This window comes from Barbus barbus (genome assembly GCF_936440315.1).
Source record: "Barbus barbus genome assembly, chromosome: 20".
Taxonomy (NCBI): domain Eukaryota; kingdom Metazoa; phylum Chordata; class Actinopteri; order Cypriniformes; family Cyprinidae; genus Barbus; species Barbus barbus.
The window spans coordinates 3366362-3385858 of NC_136748.1; the positions used below are offsets into that span (position 1 = coordinate 3366362).

At 37.5% G+C, this 19497-nt stretch overlaps 1 protein-coding gene across 2 annotated transcripts in view; it reads left to right on the forward strand.

The window, feature by feature from the left end:
• Positions 1–18939, forward strand: part of LOC306886565 (serine/threonine-protein kinase D3-like) — an 84546-nt gene extending 65607 nt beyond the window's left edge. Inside the window, exons 6-19 of one of the 2 annotated variants that reach the window (XM_079443759.1) lie at positions 318–510; positions 608–679; positions 774–957; positions 1800–1923; positions 2554–2631; positions 6053–6338; positions 12640–12692; positions 12914–12986; positions 13123–13229; positions 13363–13524; positions 14557–14655; positions 15034–15301; positions 16870–16955; positions 17042–18939. In XM_079443759.1, coding sequence (XP_079299885.1) covers positions 318–510; positions 608–679; positions 774–957; positions 1800–1923; positions 2554–2631; positions 6053–6338; positions 12640–12692; positions 12914–12986; positions 13123–13229; positions 13363–13524; positions 14557–14655; positions 15034–15301; positions 16870–16955; positions 17042–17215 — 1959 coding nt within the window. In that variant the 3' untranslated portion in view covers positions 17216–18939. The remainder of the gene's footprint in view (positions 1–317; positions 511–607; positions 680–773; positions 958–1799; positions 1924–2553; positions 2632–6052; positions 6339–12639; positions 12693–12913; positions 12987–13122; positions 13230–13362; positions 13525–14556; positions 14656–15033; positions 15302–16869; positions 16956–17041) is intronic. The other variant, XM_079443760.1, reaches the window with a different exon arrangement.
• Positions 18940–19497: the final 558 nt, after the last annotated feature.

Below are 19497 nucleotides of genomic sequence, written 5' to 3' on the forward strand. Positions count from 1 at the left end.
ATCATTACGCCAGATCCTTCAGAAATGATTCTATATTGATATGCTGCTAAAGAAATATTTTTATTATTATTATCCGTGTTGAAATCAGTTGAGCTGATTAATGTTTTGTAAAAACTATGATATTTTTAACAGCATTTATCTGAAATAGAAAATGTTGTAACTGTAAAAATCTTTTAGTTGTTAGATAAATGGATTCTAAAAGTATTCATTTAAAACAAAACCGTATTTGTCATACTGCTCTTACCATCTCTGTGGTCTGCAGTATGCATGCTGTAGTTACAGTAGTCCGTTTTTTGTTATTTTGTTCTCCGCTGCAGCAGCGCCCCAATCAGGAGCCGGGTAAGCGGATACCATCATGGAGCGGCCGACCAATCTGGATGGAGAAGATGGTGCTGGGGCGGGTGAAGGTCCCTCACACCTTTGTCATTCACACCTACACCCGCCCCACCATCTGTCAGTACTGCAAACGGCTGCTCAAAGGGCTTTTCCGCCAGGGCATGCAGTGCAAAGGCGAGTATCGCCATCTTCCTTTATGCTTTCCAATATAGAAAAGAATTCTAGACATATGTAGAAAAAAAAAGTGATCATGAGGTGTTTTCTTCACCAGACTGTAAATTCAATTGCCACAAGCGATGTGCTTCAAAGGTACCAAAAGACTGTCTTGGAGTCTTCAATGGAGGTATGGTCATGGTTTTCAGCAGCCACATCCTACTAAAATGAAAAACTTACTAATAGAAACATCATTACGTAGGTTTACTGTATGTTTCTTTCAGAGCCGGCCAGCCCAGGTCCTGACTCTGATACCACGATGGAAGTAGACAGCAGTGATGTGAACAGCGATAGCAGTCGTGGTCTGGATGATTCAGAGGAACCTACCACTCCAGAAGACAAGATCTTCTTTATGGACTCCCCCTTCATGGACCGTGAGAAAGATGAAGAACCTGTGAAGACCATCAGGTATATGCTCTGGATAATTATAACATGCCTACAAAACCACCACTGGCTCTGCACCCCTTTACCTAAATTCACTACTTCAGAAGTATGTGCCCTCCAGAAGCTTGCGTTCTGCAAGTGAACAGCGTGTTATTGTTCCATCCCAAAGAGCCACAAAATCACTTCCACTGACTTTTACCTTAACTGTTCCCATCTGGTGGAAATAAATGACCTGCCCAACTCGATCCGAGCAGCTGAAATGGCTAAAAAACACATTTCTTCCATTTACACTTGACCCTCTAACATTTGCACTCTTTATTCTATTTCTATTCTATCCACTTGTCTTCTATTTATGTATTTAAAAAACTTGACCATCTAACACTAGCATTTTCTTTCCCTTTTCTATTCTATATGCTTTGTTTTTTTTTTTTTATTATAAAAATATAATAAATTGACCCTCTTAACACTAGCTCTGTCTTCTATTCTATGTACTCAGTTCACCCAGAAATGAAAACTCTGTCATTATTTACTTGCTCTCAAGTTTTTGCAAACCTATATAAGTTTAATTCTTTTGCTGAAGACAAAAGAAGATATTTACAAGAATGTGGGTAACCAAACAGTTTCTGGTTTGACTAGCATAGTATTTCTTTATAACTGTGGAAGTAAGTGGGGACCAACAAATTTGGTTTGGTTTGGTTAGACAGTCATACATGTTTAGAGTAACTTTAGGGTGAGTAAAAGAAGACAGAAGTGTCATTTTTGGGTGAGTTAAACCTTTAAAGTCAGAAGTTCAGAGTTTATATTTTCTTGATCATTGATCCACATCAGCACTATCGATCACTGCCGTTTCTCTTATCTTCTTTAAGCCCCTCTACCAGCACCAATATCCCCCTGATGCGTGTGGTCCAGTCCGTGAAACACACCAAGAGGAGGAGCTCCACTATGGTCAAAGAAGGATGGATGGTGCACTACACCAGTCGAGACAATCTTGTGAGATTTGATTTCATATTCACACGTTTGTTTGTTTATTTATTTTGGCAGTTTATGCATTTTGATAAGAAAGCATCTGCTAACTGTATAACAATGATGAAGAATTACTAACTACAACTGCTACTTTCATGATAGTATATGGTAACTTTTCCATTAAAAGCTTTTTTTGTGGTGTAGTGTGAATTGGTTTGTTTAAAATACAGATTCAGAGACTAATTTGATTCATCAGTAAGGTTCCCAGAGCTTTTAAGTCCTTTTTGTTGTTGCAAAATAAATATGTAGTTGAATACTGATGTTTACCGCTATTGTTTCAATGCAGGTACTCTTAAGACAGATACATAACGGCTATGATTTATTCAATTATATAATCCGATGTAACATTTTTGTAAAGTTTAGCTTAGTAGTTCAATCAAAAAGATCATTTTTTTATCCTTATGTTGTTTCAAACCTGCATGATCTACTATATCTGGAAGGCAAATTGCAGTTTCATATAATAAGTAGCCTAACTAAGACTTCTTTTACATCTAGATGGCATCATAATTAATTTGCATTAAATGCCCTTTATATCAATATGTGTTTTCTCACAACTTTCCTGAGTTTTGAAATTAGTCAAACCTGTTTTGTCCTCAGAGAAAGAGACACTACTGGAGACTGGACAGCAAGAGCCTGACTCTGTTTCAGAATGACTCAGGAGCCAAATATTACAAAGTAGGTATTATAAGTGTTTCTATTTTCTGTTATAAGTATTCTACTTGTATTTACTAAAACAATTGTTGATGAAAAAAAATGAATCATTCATGTGTATATTTGAATGTTATCAGAACAACCTTTAGAATAACCCCAGAAATCATAATATTGCTCATATACTTGTAACGAAACTGATTATGCAGCAGTCCACCTTTGATCTTTGTAATGTCAAAACATTATAATTAATTGCTCATTTCACACAGCTAAAGGCAGTTGTATTTTCCCCTCTCACATTCACCGCTGAGGTGTCTGGCAAGTACCACAGAATACCCCTCCTCCTCTGCTTCAGCTTTGAGCTAAAAGCCATTCAGTAAGAGGCAGGAAGTGTATCAAATACACGGTGTAGTTAATGCAACTGTATACAGGTTTGCTCATAGTCGTACAGCAAGTTTGGTGGCAGATCATTTAATGCCTAATATTTTTCAGATATTTAAGTATGTGTTTCACATTTAAGTAAGATTTACTTTTAACAGTTTTCACTCAGAAATCGATATATATACAGAGTTGTGCTCAAAATTATTCATACCCTTGGTAAATATGATCAAAAATTAATCATACCCTTTTATTCAATACTTTTTTGCAACGTCTGTTTGCCAAGATAGCAGCTCTGAGTTTTCTCCTATAATGCCTGAAGAGTTTGAAGAACATCTGATAAGAAATCAGATTAGATCCTTTATCCAGAATCACTCCAGACCCTTTAGATTCACAGCTCCATGTTGGTGCTTCTTCTCTTCAGTTCACCACTCATTGTCTACAGGGTTCAGGTCAGAGGACTGGAATTTTGGCTCTTTTCTTACAGCCACATTCTAATTTGTAAAGTTCAACAATCTTTCGCTGCACTTCAGAAATCAAAATCAAAGAAATATTCTTTGATTTCATGATCAATGGTTAAAGGAAATTGGCCTTTGTGTTCCCTCATATTATTTATATGTGAAACAGAAAGCCAAGGCTGGATTACTTCATGTTCCTAGTCACTCTGGTGTGCTAAAACATGGAAATATGCTTTAGAGATATTTTATTCATAAGAATTAGGTACCAATAATTGTGGCCATTGTTTATTAGAGAAAAATAATTGTTTCATAATGTGATTTCCCCCCAATTTCACTTGTTTTACTTTAGTTAAAGGTTAGATTTTTTTTAATGAAAGATAAAATGGATAAACAATGCAGACTTATTTTCACAGGCTTCTTTGATCATATTTACCAAGGGTAGGAATAATTTTGAGCTGTGTGTGTGTTTAGAGTGTGTTTATGTACATTTACATTTTATGTTTTAAGATACCATTCAAAAGTTATTTTTTAAGCAATTAATACATGTATATACACAATATGTCAGAAGTACATTGTATCAAATGATTTAAATTTAAATGCTTATACATAGTAGTTAGACACAAAATATATATGTCCAAACTTTCTGTGACACTGAGGACTGGAATAATGATACTGAAAATTCAGCTTTGCATCTAGGGAATAAATTCGATTTGTAAAATATTTTAGGTTACACTTTATTTTGATAGTCCACTTTAGACATTCTACTAACTATAAGTAACTTTGCAACTACATGTCTACTAACTCTCAGAGTGGACTGTTAGGGTAGGTTTAGGGTTAGTAGAATATGTTGACATACTTGCAAAGTTTCTTATACTCAGTATATTGTGGATCCGTCAAAATAAAGTGTTAGCAGATATTAAGCAGACAGTCTACTAATACTCTAATGACTGCTAGTTGACATGTAGTTGCAAAGTTACTTACTGTTTTTTGAAGGTCTAAAGTGGACTATCAAAATAAAGTGTTACCATATTTTCAAACAGGAAACAGTTCTTTTAATTTGTAATAATATTTCACAGTATTACAGTTTTTACTGTATTTTTGATCAAATATACACAGCCTTGGTGGGCAGTAGAGAGTTGGTGGGCACTAGGGGGAAAAAAAATCATACTGACCTCAAACTTTTGAATGGTAGTGTATGTATTTTGGCTTCCACTGGGAAATGAGCCATGGTTATATCTTCAGTAACGTTCACACATCTGGAGATATATTGTCATAATAAAATCAGTAGAAAATCTAAATATTTTTAATGCTCATTGGTTTTTTAAGAACTTGTGTGTTTCTGTGAATGTTTCTGTAGCAGCTCCAGTGTTCCCAGCTGTAAAACTAAAGTCAGGAAACCTCACCACCCTGGGTGAGACTTCAGGGGGTGTTTAAGACTGTTTTACACACCACTTTATTATCAGCTTGGCGCTCAGCTCAGATCTTAAATTCTAAAACAGATACTACTTCTTTGAAATTTTGACAAGAATCTATATTTCATGCAAGCTTATGTGGCTTTGTTAGATTCACTATTACTAAAGCACTACATAATTCTAAAGAATAACAGTTTGTTAATAAATAACCATCTCCATTTCTGTCCTTAGCTTTATTGTAAATTCTCAATTTTTCTCAATCAAATCGACTGTGAGGTAGTCAATAAGAAAAACACTTCTCAGCACAATGAGTAAAGTATAAGATTCCCAATGCTTTATACTTAAAGTATAGTGTAAGACATGATCGTGCATTTGATTTTCATCTATAACTTAACAGAACGGGTCAGATTTGCACATTTGGAAATCATAGTGTTCTCTTTTGAAGATAGAAACCCTGTACTTTTGGTTTTTGGGTAAGGGGGATCCAGGCCTTTCTCAGGATAACCACAGTGTGACCACCTCCTACATAATGTATCGGTGGCTAGAGTAAGACTTGCCTACACACTCATACACGTATGCACACGAGCGCTGCCCTGTAATCATGGAGCTCTTCATAGGGTTGGGTCACATGATTCACCCACTAAACCACAAGCACTTCATCTCATATTCAGAGGAGACCGCAGGCGCAGCATTTGCGCTGATTGGCCACAGCTACTGTTTTTCCTGTCTCATCTGAGAGCAAGTTCGGGGGCTGGGCAGAAGGTGGACTCTTAAGAGACTGTCATAATCAGACTTGGCACATTAGGCTCTGCGTCGTCAGTGAAGATTGAAGCTTAACCCTAGACTGCAAGCTTGGGCTGCATTCGCAGACAGTGCTATTTTTGATATGTGTGATAAGGAACATTTGAGAGTATCGTTTTGAATCTGGAGGAACCACATGGACTTGGAAAGCGACCGCCCTTTACTTCTCATCAGTGAGATCCTGGTCACTTTGACACCATAGAGTTGATGAACTCTGCAAACTCTTTTTTTTTTTTTTTTAACTGGACTGGACGTTTTAATTCAACACCACGTGGATTAATTTAATGACTCATTTCCAGACCCAAAGAGCAAATGCGAGGTTGTTTAATTGGTTAAACGATCTTATCTAGCTGTCACTGAGTCAGTGTCTAAATTTCTGACTCATTGTCTGACCCACAGGAGATTCCCCTTTCAGAGATCTTGCAGGTGGAGGTTGCACACGACTTCGGTAGTTTAGCCCTGGGGGGCAATCCGCACTGCTTCGAGGTCATCACCGCCACCATGGTGTACTACGTAGGGGAGAACACCGGCAGCCTTCACATCCACAATCCTGCGCTGGCTGCCGGTGGCGTGGGGCTGCAGGTAGCCCAGGGCTGGGAGAGGGCCATTCGCCAGGCCCTGATGCCCGTTCCAGTAACACCACAGCCCAGTGTGGGTGCCGCTGCCGGACAGAGTAAAGATCACAGTGAGTAGTCAGAACTCTGTATTTTACAAGTCTTTTAAAAACATGTGGAGTGAATCTTCATTTTCATCCGTGAAACAGAAAAGGAGATATTTCACAGAATGCACATACTGCTGTTTTACACACAATTGGTAAATTGAAAAAAAACAAAAAAAAAACAGTACTCCATATGACCATATGATTTACTTTGAAACTATTTTCACTCAGGAATTGCTAGTACATTTCACAGATAATACAAAGAAACAGCAAGTAACACACTGAATTAAACATAAGATGTTGAAGCAGTGAGCTATAGTATTTTCATGTACACTTTTGAAAAATATTTGTTTACAGTAATCGTTTCAAGCCATATGAAAAGACCTGAATTGTAGACTTTGAACACCTGGCACTTCATGACACATGAAGTTTGAGCATAAATGATTTTTGTCTCTTTAAGGCTTAAAAAGATCACCCAAAAATCATTTACTCACCCTCAAGTTGTCCCAGACCTGTATGAGATTCTTTCTTCTGTTGAACGCAAAAGTTATTTAGTAAACTGATTGCCACTTTAATAAAACAATATATTAGATATGATTTAATGTAAGCATTTTAAAGAAAAAAGGATGTTTTGCGCACAGAAACCATCTATCACAGTGTGCGAGTACCACGTCTTTCACGTCGTCTTGCGCTTGAATGGCTAAAAACACTGTTTAAACTGACAAGACTAAACTTTCTTGAGGAAGCAGCACTAGCCCGATCATTCAGGTGATTAGTTAAACACTGGAGCATCCTGTTAACAGCAGGCAAGATAATTGTATTCTCAGGTAAACATAAAATATGCTATATAACACTACTGGTGATGAGCCAGTGTAATGCAAATATGTCTGACATAACAATAAGATGCGACATGAACGATATTGTATGAAGCAGTATTTGTTTATATCATGTTGTGCCAAAAGTTGGGGCCAGTATGTTTTTGAAAGACGTAAATACTTTTATTCAGCAAGGATGCATTAAATTGATCGAATGTGAGTAAAGTGACTATTTTAACGCTCTGGTATTGTTCATTTGGGGGTCACACTTGAGTTGTTTGTGGTCAAAATGTCGAAATGTGACTTTTTTTATTTTCAGTAAAATTAGTGTAATATATTTTTGTTCCATAACATTTTTTATTTTGTATTTTAGAGAATTTCGTGGTGCTAATTAATATTTATGCAATAATTATGATACATTTTTTCCCATTGAAAATAATACAGTTTTTATTTTCTAAGATTTTGATATTACTTTTCAATTATGGCAGTATTTCATGTTAAAATAGAGACAATGCCTTTAAAATCAAATTTTTGAAGTCAGATTAGTGCCATCTGGTCGGAGTAAAAAAAGAAAAACATCTGTAATTGCATGTTTTAGCCACTAGATTCCTGTATAGCTCTATATAAAAGGCTTTATAAATTCTTTAGTTGTTTTTAGGCATAAAGACTTATTTTTATTAAGTTGTGAATCTGGATATACACTCATTGGCCACTTTATTAGGTACACCTTGCTAGTACCAGGTTGGACCCCCTTTTGCCTTCAGAACTGCCTTAATTCTTCGTGGCATAGATTCAACAAGGTGTTGGAAACATTCCTCAGAGATTTTGGTCCATATTGACATGATAGCATCACGCAGTTGCTGCAGATTTATCAGCTGCACATCCATGATGAGAATCTCCTGTTCCACCACATCCCAAAGCTGCTCTATTGGATTGAGATCTGGTGCCTGTGGAGGCCATTTAAGTAAAGTGAACTAATTGTCATGTTCAAGAAACCAGTCTGAGATGATTTGAGCTTTGTGACATGGTGCATTATCCTGCTGGAAGTAGCCATCAGAAGATGGGTACACTGTAGTCATAAAGGGATGGACATGGTCAGCAACAATACTCAGGTAGGCTGTGGCGTTTAAACGATGCTCAATTGGTACTAAGGGACCCAAAGTGTGCCAAGAAAATATCCCCCCCACACCATTACACCACCACCACCAGCCTGAACTGTTGAGACAAGACAGGATGGATCCATGCTTTCATGTTCTTTACGCCAAAATCTGACCCTACCATCTGAATGTTGCAGCAGAAATCGAGACTCATCAGACCAACGTTTTTCCAATCGTCTATTGTCCAATTTTGGTGAGCCTGTGTGAATTGTAGCCTCCGTTTCCTGTTCTTAGCTGACAGGAGCGGCACCCGGTGTGGTCTTCTGCTGCTGTAGCCCATCTGCTTCAGGGTTTGACGTGTTGTGCGTTCAGAGATGGTATTCTGCATACCTTGATTGTAACGAGTAGTTATTTGAGTTACCGTTGCCTTTCTATCATCTCTAACCAGTCTACCCATTCTCCTCTGACCTCTGATATCAACAAGGCGTTTTCGTCCACACAACTGCTGCTCACTGGATATTTTCTATTTTTCGGACCATTCTCTGTAAACCCTAGAGATGGTTGTGCGTGAAAATCCCAGTAGATCAGCAGTTTTTGAAATACTCAGAACAGCCCGTCTGGCACCAACAACCATTCCACGTTCAAAGTCACTTAAATCCCCTTTCCTCCCCATTCTGATGCTCGGTTTGAACTTCAAGTCGTCTTCACCACATCTAGATGCCTAAATGCATTGAGTTGCTGCTATGTGATTGGCTGATTAGCAATGGAACAGGTCTACCTAATAAAGTGGCCGGAGAGTGTATATTTAGACATATATCAAGACAACTTTTTTATAAAGGTTTAGATTTTCTTGTTTGAAAATTTGGTTTGAAATGTTATTTTTTTCATAAATTTTACTACAGTCAAACCTGAACACAGAGAAAGGCATTTTGTTACACATAGCATCAAAATTCAACAAAAATGCTTTATCAGAGATTAATCAGTCTGATTCCAACCACTTATTTGAGTCTTCTGGCTCAATTTTGCCATATTGTTACAGCCACACCAGCTCATTTGTGTGTATATAATAATATGTTGTGTGTGTGTGTGTGTGTGTGTGTCTGTTTTGTACTCTTGACGTTTTAATGTGTAACCCCTTCCTTGGTGTCTGTGTTTTGACTGCAATTTTGGCTGCATTATTGATTTTATTTCATGCATTTGCAGAAACATGCTTTGTGTTACAGTCACACTAGTTCATATATGTGTCTGTGGGGGTGAGCGGAGTGTGTCTATTTTGCACTCTTGATGTTTTAGAGTGTCACCCCTTTATTGCTGTGCACTATTTTTCTTCATCGTGAATGATTTGTAGATTGTACACACACACAATTATCTGTATTTTCATATTTTTACGTACAGGGGTGTGAAAAAGTGTTTATTTTTTTCCATGTTTGTCACACTTTAATGTTTCAGATCATCAAACTAATTTAAATATTAATCAAAGATAACACAAGTAAACACAACATGCAGTTTTTGAATGAAGTTTTTTATTATGAAGGGAAAACAAAATCCAAACCCACATGGCCCTGTGTGAAAAAGTGCTTGCCCCCTAAACCTAATAACTGGTTGGGCCACCCTTAGCAGCAACAACTGCAATCAAGCGTTTGCGATAACTTGTCTGTTACAGCGCTGTGGAGGGATTTTGGCCCACTCATCTTGGCAGAATTGTTGTAATTCAGCCACATTGGAGGGTTTTCGAGCATGAACTGCCTTTTTAAGGTCATGCCACAGCATCTCAATAGGATTCAGGTCAGGACTTTGACTAGGCCACTCCAAAGTCTTCATTTTGTTTTTCTTCAGCCATTCAGAGGTGGATTTGCTGGTGTGTTTTGGATCATTGTCCTGCTGCAGAAACCAAGTTCGCTTCAGCTTGAGGTCACGAACAGATGGCCGGACATTGTCCTTCAGGATTTTTTGGTAGACAGCTGAATTCATGGTTCATTTATCACAGCAAGTCTTCCAGGTCCTGAAGCAGCAAAACAGCCCCAGACCATCACACTACCACCACCATATTTTACTGTTGGTATGATGTTCTTTTTCTGAAATGCTGTGTTACTTTTACGCCAGATGTAATGGGACACACACCTTCCAAAAAGTTCAACTTTTGTCTCGCCAGTCAACAGAGTATTTTCCCACAAGTCTTGGGGATCATCAAGATGTTTTCTGGCAAAACGGAGACGAGTCTTTATGTTCTTTTTGCTCAGCAGCGGTTTTCGTCTTGGAACTCTGCCATGCAGGCCATTTTTGCCCAGTCTCTTTCTTATGGTGGAGTCATGAACACTGACCTTAACTGAGGCAAGTGAGGCCTGCAGTTCTTTAGATGTTGTTGTGGGGTCTTTTGTGACCTCTTGGATGAGTCGTCGCTGTGCTCTTGGGGTAATTTTGGTCGGCCGGCCACTCCTGGGAAGGTTCACCACTGTTCCATGTTTTTTTCATTTGTGGATAATGGCTCTCACTGTGGTTCGCTGGAGTCCCAAAGCTTTAGAAATGGCTTTATAACCTTCTCCAGACTGATAGATCTCAATTACTTTCTTTCTCATTTGTTCCTGAATTCCTTTGGATCTCAACATGATGTGTAGCTTTTGAGGATCTTTTGGTCTACTTCACTTTGTCAGGCAGGTCCTATTTAAGTGATTTCTTGATTGCGAACAGGTGTGGCCGTAATCAGGCCGGGGTGTGACTAGAGAAACTAAACTCAGGTGTGATAAAACACAGTTATGTTTTAACAGGGGGGCAAACACTTTTTCACACAGGGCCATGTGGGTTTGGATTTCGTTTTCCCTTCATAAAAAAAACCCCTTAATTTAAAAACTGCATGTTGTATTTACTTGTGTTGTCTTTGGTTAATATTTAAATTTGTTTGATGATCTGAAAAATTAAAGTGTGACAAACATGCAAAAAAATAAAAAATCAGGAAGGGGGCCAACACTTTTTCACACCACTGTAATTCCTATTCATTTCCAATGGCGGTCAACCCAAATGTGACTATTTTTTTTAATGACCATTTAACTTTTTGGAATCAAGTCCAGATTTTTATTTTTTATTTGTTTGTGGTCACATAGCGACAGCCATACAAGTCACCAAGTTTCGTACCATTCCGATGAAGTAGCGATTTTATTTTAAATTCTAAACTTTTTTTTTTTTTTTTTTTTTTTCTGGTCTAAAATGACCGAACAACACCAGAGGGTTAAATGAATGCTGTCATTCAGTGTTGCATCAGAGGACTAATTACATTTTTTATATACGTATATTCAAATAGAAAACAATTATTTTAAGCTGTAATAATAATACACAATATTACCATTTTGTACAGTATTTTTGATCAAATAAATGCAGCCTTGGTGAGACTTCTTTCAGAAACATTATAGAAACATTTTAGTGTAATAGTTAATTTAGCGCTACATGCTATTAAATTGTACAATTATCCAAAATGACTATAAAAAGAGCACTTTAATTAAAAAGACACATGACCTGCTATGACATGAAATTTGCCAAGTTACCGCTACTGAAAATAATAGTAATTTTACTCAATGCAATGATTTTAGCCAGTCCCCTGCACTTTATAAAGCATAAACATAAAAGCACATCTAAAAAAAAATAGCACCACACAATATTCATAATACTGCAAAAACTGCAGTTGCAACATAAGTCAACAGCATGGTCCTGAATGATGTTTGGATGTATGGATGAGCCTGTGTGTGTGATTTAAATCACTGAAACAGAATGAAGTTGGAAATTTAAAATGTCCAAACAAGCAGTCATTGATGAAGCAATGGTACAAACTGAGACGGCCGTGATCTTTCAGGCAGATCTGCAGCTCTATTCTGCAGAGTAAATGGCCGAGCTTAAGTATTTAATATCCTGATGCACCTCTATTTAATTGTATTGAGAGACAGAAGATTAAAGAGGTTTGACAGGTCTGGATTAATGAAAGCTGTTTAGTTATGAAACAAACACACTTTTGATTCAGTATTCAGAGGAGATTCCAGCCCAGAGATGAGTGACATACATAATTAAGGGTTTGTCTGTAGGCAAATCCAACCCAAAAAATAAACAGAAAAAGCACAAAGTGTCCCTTCAGAGAATTACTGTGTAGCTCATGCTTGTCATCTTCAGAGTAATTTACAATTCATTATATATTTCAGATTTGATATGTTTGAATTATTATCATATCTTGCACAGGAATGGGAATAGGACTGTGGAAAACATGCTTCAGCAATCAAATTGCTAAAAGTTTTGGATGTGGCACCAATTTAAAAAAAAATATGTCTGCTTCATATTTTCCTACATACAGATTTGACATTTGAACATTACCCAGATGAACTGCCAAAGCTAATCCAAATATGTTTGTGTTGTTTTGTGTGTTCGTGTGTATTGCAGAGGAACTGTCCATCAGCATTTCTGTATCTAACAGTCAAATCCAGGAAAATGTGGTGAGTGTCTGACTGTTTACCAGCAATATTTCACAACTACACACTCTTTTTATTCACACTTCTGCATGTTCGGTCATGTCCACGGTCAAGCCACACTGCAAGAGTGAAGAACTGAGAGAGGAAATAAAACAATTTGGGGTTATTAATTTAACTGTATTTGGACTGAATGTACTGGTGAAACTATATTTGATCTTAATATGTATTCTTTGCTCCATCTTTAGGACATCAGCTCAATCTATCAGATCTTTGCTGATGAAGTGTTGGGTTCTGGACAGTTTGGCATCGTTTATGGAGGTACACTGAAAAAAAAACAATATTCAGTGGCTTTGTGAATATACCAATGATAAATAACTGTGCTACTTTAATAAAATCTCTGGATATCACTGAAGTGATGGTTATTTATATATATTTCTTTTAAATCTGTTTTAAGGGAAACATAGAAAAACAGGCAGAGATGTGGCCATCAAAGTAATAGACAAGATGAGATTCCCCACCAAACAGGAGAGCCAGCTGAGAAATGAGGTTGCCATATTACAGGTGATCAGTCTTTTTGATGTGATTTATTGAGAAATTGTGGCTGTAGATACCACTAGATCAGTGACTTCCTTAATTCATTATGCTGGAGACAAGTGGTGCCCTTTAATATGTGACTGCTGTTCTTTTCTTATAGAATTTGCACCATCCTGGCATCGTAAACCTGGAGTGTATGTTTGAGACTCCAGAGAGAGTCTTTGTTGTCATGGAGAAACTCCACGGTGACATGCTGGAGATGATCTTGTCCAGTGAGAAGAGCAAACTTCCAGAGCGCATCACCAAGTTTCTCGTCACACAGGTTTGCAAATATCTTTGTTTTCTCCTGTCTTTGCAAATCCAATTTTTTATGTTTATCTCCTGTATTCTGAAGTGCGTTTTGTTTCGATGAGGCAGTAGTCTGGATCTCATCTAGAGCTAAATTAGAGAGGCGAGTCTGTGGGTTGAGCAGTTGGGCCCCTGGGGGCCCCGAGAGCTTATCTATTAGTCGTGGATCTGAAGCCACAGAGCTGTTGTGATGTGGCTAAGATGCTTCTGTTTCAATGAAAATAAATGGCAATGTTTAATGATTGTGATTGCATCCATGTTTGTTCTCGACATGTAGCCCAATGCCTGATGTCAGTGGTGTTGGTCTCACATCCTATCAAACCAAGCATTTATACACCACTGTTCAAAATTTGGGGTCAGTAAGATTTTTTTATGTTCTTGCAAGAAGTCTCTTAAGTTCACCAATGTTGCATTTATTTGCTCAACAATACTGTAATAATATGAAATATTATTACAATTAAAAAATAACTGTTTTCTATGTGAATATATTTTAAAATGAAATTAATTCCTGTGATTTCAAAGCTGTATTTCCAGCATCATTACTCCAGTCTTCAGTGTCACATGATCCTTCAGAAATCATTCTGATATGCTAAATGCACTGCTAAAAGAAACATTTCTGCTTATCAATTTTGCGGAAGAAAAAAAAAAGTTATTTATTTTAAGTTTTTATTGTCACTTTTGATGACATCAATTTAATGTTCTTGCTGAAAAAAAAGAGAAAAAGTTGTGTTACTAAAAACATTTTTACTAACCCCAAACCTTTGAACAGTAATGTGATATGAGATTGGATGAAGTCCAATTACTCTACAATATTGTATTGTAATATGAAACTATTAGCAGCTCATCTAGAATGCTTTCATACTGGGGAGAAATCTCATCTCTCTGTCTGTTAGAAACAAATGAAGGGTTTTTCTTTGACATTAGAAGAGCATATTCCATTGATGGCCAGATAAAGCTTTAGAAAAGCCATCCAGCTGATTATTAAGTGACTGCTTTACTGTCATAGATCCTTGTGGCTTTGCGACATCTCCATTTCAAGAACATTGTTCACTGCGACCTGAAGCCAGAAAATGTGCTGCTGGCATCCGCGGAGCCGTTTCCTCAGGTAAACAACAGTGAATAAAAGACATTATCCTTAAAAAAAAATCACCATATAATAAGCATCGGGAAACTAGGACTTAATAATTAGTTAAATCATAAAACTAATAAATGATAATAATACAGTATTTTAAAATAAAAACATTTAAAATATAACACAAGAGAACAGTTCAATAATTTAGATGTTTATTTGTAACCATTAACCGACTTCATAGAACTGCAAATGTGTTGATAAATTATTGGAATATTATATTCAATTCTCAGGAGCTCCTTCAAGTAAATACTTAGTCAAACGGGTTCAGCTGACAAAAGTGTTAGAGAGTTCCTGAGACAACACATGAGCAAACTAGACCACTTGCTCAGTGAGATCACTCTCTTGTTTCAGGTCAAACTGTGTGACTTTGGGTTTGCTCGGATCATCGGCGAAAAGTCTTTCCGGCGCTCAGTGGTGGGCACACCAGCGTATCTTGCCCCAGAGGTGCTGCGCAGTAAAGGCTACAACCGTTCCCTGGACATGTGGTCAGTGGGAGTCATTATCTATGTCAGTTTGAGTGGCACCTTCCCCTTTAATGAGGACGAGGACATTAACGACCAAATCCAGAACGCAGCGTTCATGTACCCACCAACACCCTGGAAAGAGATCTCTGCAGAAGGTAAACAGACATACTTTACTGATTTCAAGCTACTTTCTGAAGAATGAACCTGTTTTCTCAGCACCACTATGTTTTTGTTACAGAGTAGTTGCAGTTGCTGAGAATAAACCAAAATATAAACTGGTTTTGTACATTTTTGGAAGAAATAGGCAGTGCTAGTGCATGCCGGATAAGGTGTTTTCATCTGAACCGTAGTGAGTAGAAAAACTGTCTTGTGCTTTAGACGAAAGAGGGAGATGTCTGTCAGACAGCGAGCAGACTGTCCACCCCCACGTCTGTTTAGAATAGTTCTTTCCGCCCAGGACCTGAGAGATTATATCAGCCTCTCCCAATTTCAGTCTGTCACACTCCTCTACGAGACTATAAATGTCATTTCTCTGTCTCTGCGTTTCACATCATTACATGTTTAGTTTCATAGTTCAGTTTATTTTTGTTGGAGCAATTATACTCAAATTCATCATTACACTCGTTTTAATTTATTGTTGAACTTTGAACTTATTTTAATTTTGTATTACTGTATTACCATTCAAAATATGAGGGGGTCAGTAATTAATACCTTTATTCAGCAAGGATTCATTAGTTTACTAAGTGACAGTAAAGACAAAATTTCTGCTTTTAATAAATTCTGTTCTTTTGAAGTTTCTGTTCATCAAAGAATCCTGATCTATCACGGGTTTCACCAGAATATAAAGCAGAACAATATTGTTTTCAGCATTGATGAAAATAAGAAATGTTTCTTGAGCACCAAAAAGAATCATGTGACACTGAAGACTGTTGAAGTCCAATGGGACTAGTAATATACTCCAGTATTACAAGACTTCTTGGGACTAAACTGGCTTCAAGTGTTTCTTTTGTGTTGCTGTGAAGTATACTACAAGTGAACTTATTGGTATACTATTAGTTATATACTTCTAGCCCTTGGTTGTAGTGATTTAGGAGTCCCCTGGCCTACCCAACTTTACACAGATTAAAGAGCTAAAACACTTCATGAAATACTCTTGTACAATGTAGGAGTCCTAAAATTAAGACTGACACGCCCATTATATTTAATAGTTTCTCCTAAATCGGCAAGTTTGGAGTTACTTTTAGCCTTAAGATGTTTTGTGAATACGGATTTAATTCCACTAATGTACTATTTTTTCTAAATTGTTTATAAGCTATTTAACCCCAAAGCTGTCTTGTTACTATAACTTTGTACAAGGAAGTTCAAGTTTGAAGCACTACCATAAAGTAGCATTTTATATGTGTGTATATATATTTCTGATTATTATTTCATATGAAAGAGCCAAATATGAGATTTTTCTGTATACCTGTAAGTATACGCTAATTGTGGTTTTCTCATTTACTCAGAACCATGAGAAAGAACATTTTATGTACTTATCAGAGATATAAAGTCCACTAGGTGTATATTCTCATTTTTGGGTTAAAACAAGTACACCAGCAGCACACTTGAATAAACCTCTCTTTTATATAAGTGTACAATGTGGCCCAGATCTGTAATATTGTAACATCCTGATCATGTATTAACTAGTCTCTCTATGTTCACAATCTCCAATTGAACTCTACAGCTACAGATCTGATCAACAACCTTCTCCAAGTCAAGATGAGGAAACGTTACAGTGTGGATAAGACCCTCAGTCATCCGTGGCTACAGGTAAGGAACCTATAAACCTGTCAAACGGCTTCTTTGAATGTTTTAGAGCTTTATACCTCAACTTATCCATGTCTGCACTGTCCCAGGACTACCAGACGTGGCTCGATCTGCGAGAGTTTGAGACGCGCCGAGGGGAACGCTACATTACTCACGAGAGCGACGATGCACGCTGGGAAAAGTACGCTTACGAGCACAGCCTGGTGTATCCTAAGCACTTCATCATGGCGCCAAACCTCGATGATATGGACGAGGACCCCTAGTGGCCATGTGAGCCGAACTGAAAACGAGGTCAGATGAAAGCAGCAACCTGTTAATGGTCTGTTGCTGTGGAGATTGAAACACATCAGCAATCTGAAGCAGACTTTGAGGGGAGCAAACTGTTACGAGCTCAGCGAGGTCGACCGCTCTCTGGATGTCAACAAGAGTCATGGAAACTGCAGATCCACACTGCTAATGAAGATGAAGGCTGTTTCAGAGCGTGGAAATATTCGCTGGGAGTGCATTCAGAAGTCTTAATGACTCTTGTTTTCCAAACGGTGCTGTTATGTTTGTTTCTTATCGAGGCGTGTGTTCGAATGTCAGAAACTCGCGTTATAATAATAGAAAGGTTAGTAACAGATGTGAATGAAGTAAAACAAAACACATTGGGGAGAACGATGCAGTCGTTTATAGTAGTGTTCACAGCCTTTCGTTTGGAAAGCATCAAACTGGAACAGCATTTTTTTAAAATTCCTATTCTTCTCTGATTTTCTAATTCATTTTGTCTTAAAATATAGGTTACACAGCAGACTGAATGATTTCAAAAGGGTCGTTTTTTGCACTAAACAATACAACCACTGCAGCTGGTACAATTAAATGTATTATGTGACGTAACAGCACACCATTCTTGAAGAATCCAGAAGATTCGCGCTTGTGCCGTCGGATGAAAGGACAGCTACACTTAAGCTACAGTATGTTTGAGCTCTGAATTGAATCTGCCAGATGGAATGGGAGATATTAACTTCAGCGGACCAAAGACATCTGTGTCTGTCGTGACTCTTGTTCTTACGTCGTTTTAGAGCCGTTGTCCTCAGAGCCATTCGTTTTATTTATTCCTCATGCTGCAGTCTTAAAATCTAATACCAGCTGAGCAGTGCAGAAAGATGTGTTGGTCAAAAGCCTACTGTGAGAAAGCTTTATGACTCATTAGCAAAAAATAATGTATTGAAAATAACTGCTAACAACTTTTATTAGAAAAAGATGAACAGTTTTATATTCGTTTTGTTCCTTTCCTTTTTGGTTTTTTTTTATATGGTATGTATCGTACCGAAGAATGAACCTTTCTATGAATCCCAGAACTGGAAAATCTGAAAAATATTTTTGGTAGTGTTGTAAAAACCACCTACAATATTAAAATTAAGCTGGATAAATTGGCACATTGTACCTACATCCCTCTACACACACACACACCCTAGTGAAAATGAAAAAATATGAGGAGAAAAGAAGCCATTTTTAAGTAGTTTCTTTTCATTGTCCATGAAATGAACACTGTACCATACACAATGAAATACGGGGTCGAGGATTCCTCTAAATCATCACATCTTGATCACTATGTTGCCGCTGGATTGGCAAGTGTCAGTGTTCTGTATATTTTAGTACATACTGGTTCAATAAAAGCTATACACTCCATGTGTTTGGGGTGATTTTTCAATTTTTTGGATTTGCTGATGATGGTGAAGTTTTGGCCATTTTTGCAGGTCATGAAATGATCAGAGGACCCAATAGACCTATATTTGAAGGCCCTGGGCATGTCTGCACCAGAATATCATAAGGAGGTTTCACGCATACAGCCCTTTACACAAAAATACTGGAATATTTTTGTTTACAGATCTTGTGTGAAGAAGACAAAAATCAGTTCTGGCAATTTGCTGTGCTTCACAAGTCAATCATCACTGTATTGCATTGCATTATGTGTTTTGATAATAAAACTAAGCATTTAAATGTGAATATTTTTATATATACTTTGTCTCAAACTATCCCATTTTTAAAAAATGGTGTTTCATATGGCAGGTTTTACTGGCTGGGTTAAGCATCATGGGTTGTCAAGGAGCCTGATTTTGTGTGTGTGTGTGTGTGCGTGTGTGTTGTGTGTGCGTGCGTGCGTGCGTGCGTGTGTGTGTGTGTGTGTGTGTGTGTGTGTGTGTTGGTGTGTTGTTTGTGTGTGTGTCGGTATGTTCAGAGCATTGAGCCACAGTATAACAGTGGCACCACAAATCAGCTCCAATCAACAGCAGCTGGATGCAATTATGTAACCGCTGAGATCAGGCACTGTGGCCTTCCTCACAACACTCACAATTATGACGACTGGCTAAGTTTACTTTCATATTTAAATTATCTGCATGTCTTCATGTTTCTCAGAGATTAACAAATTTAGATAAGTTTTGTCTTAAGTCAAATCCTTAAAATCCTGTTAAGGAATATGAGGAATAAAAGTAAAAAAAAAGTTACTGTGAGAAAATATATTGAACATAAACATGCACTTTGTGCTATATAAAAGGGCTCT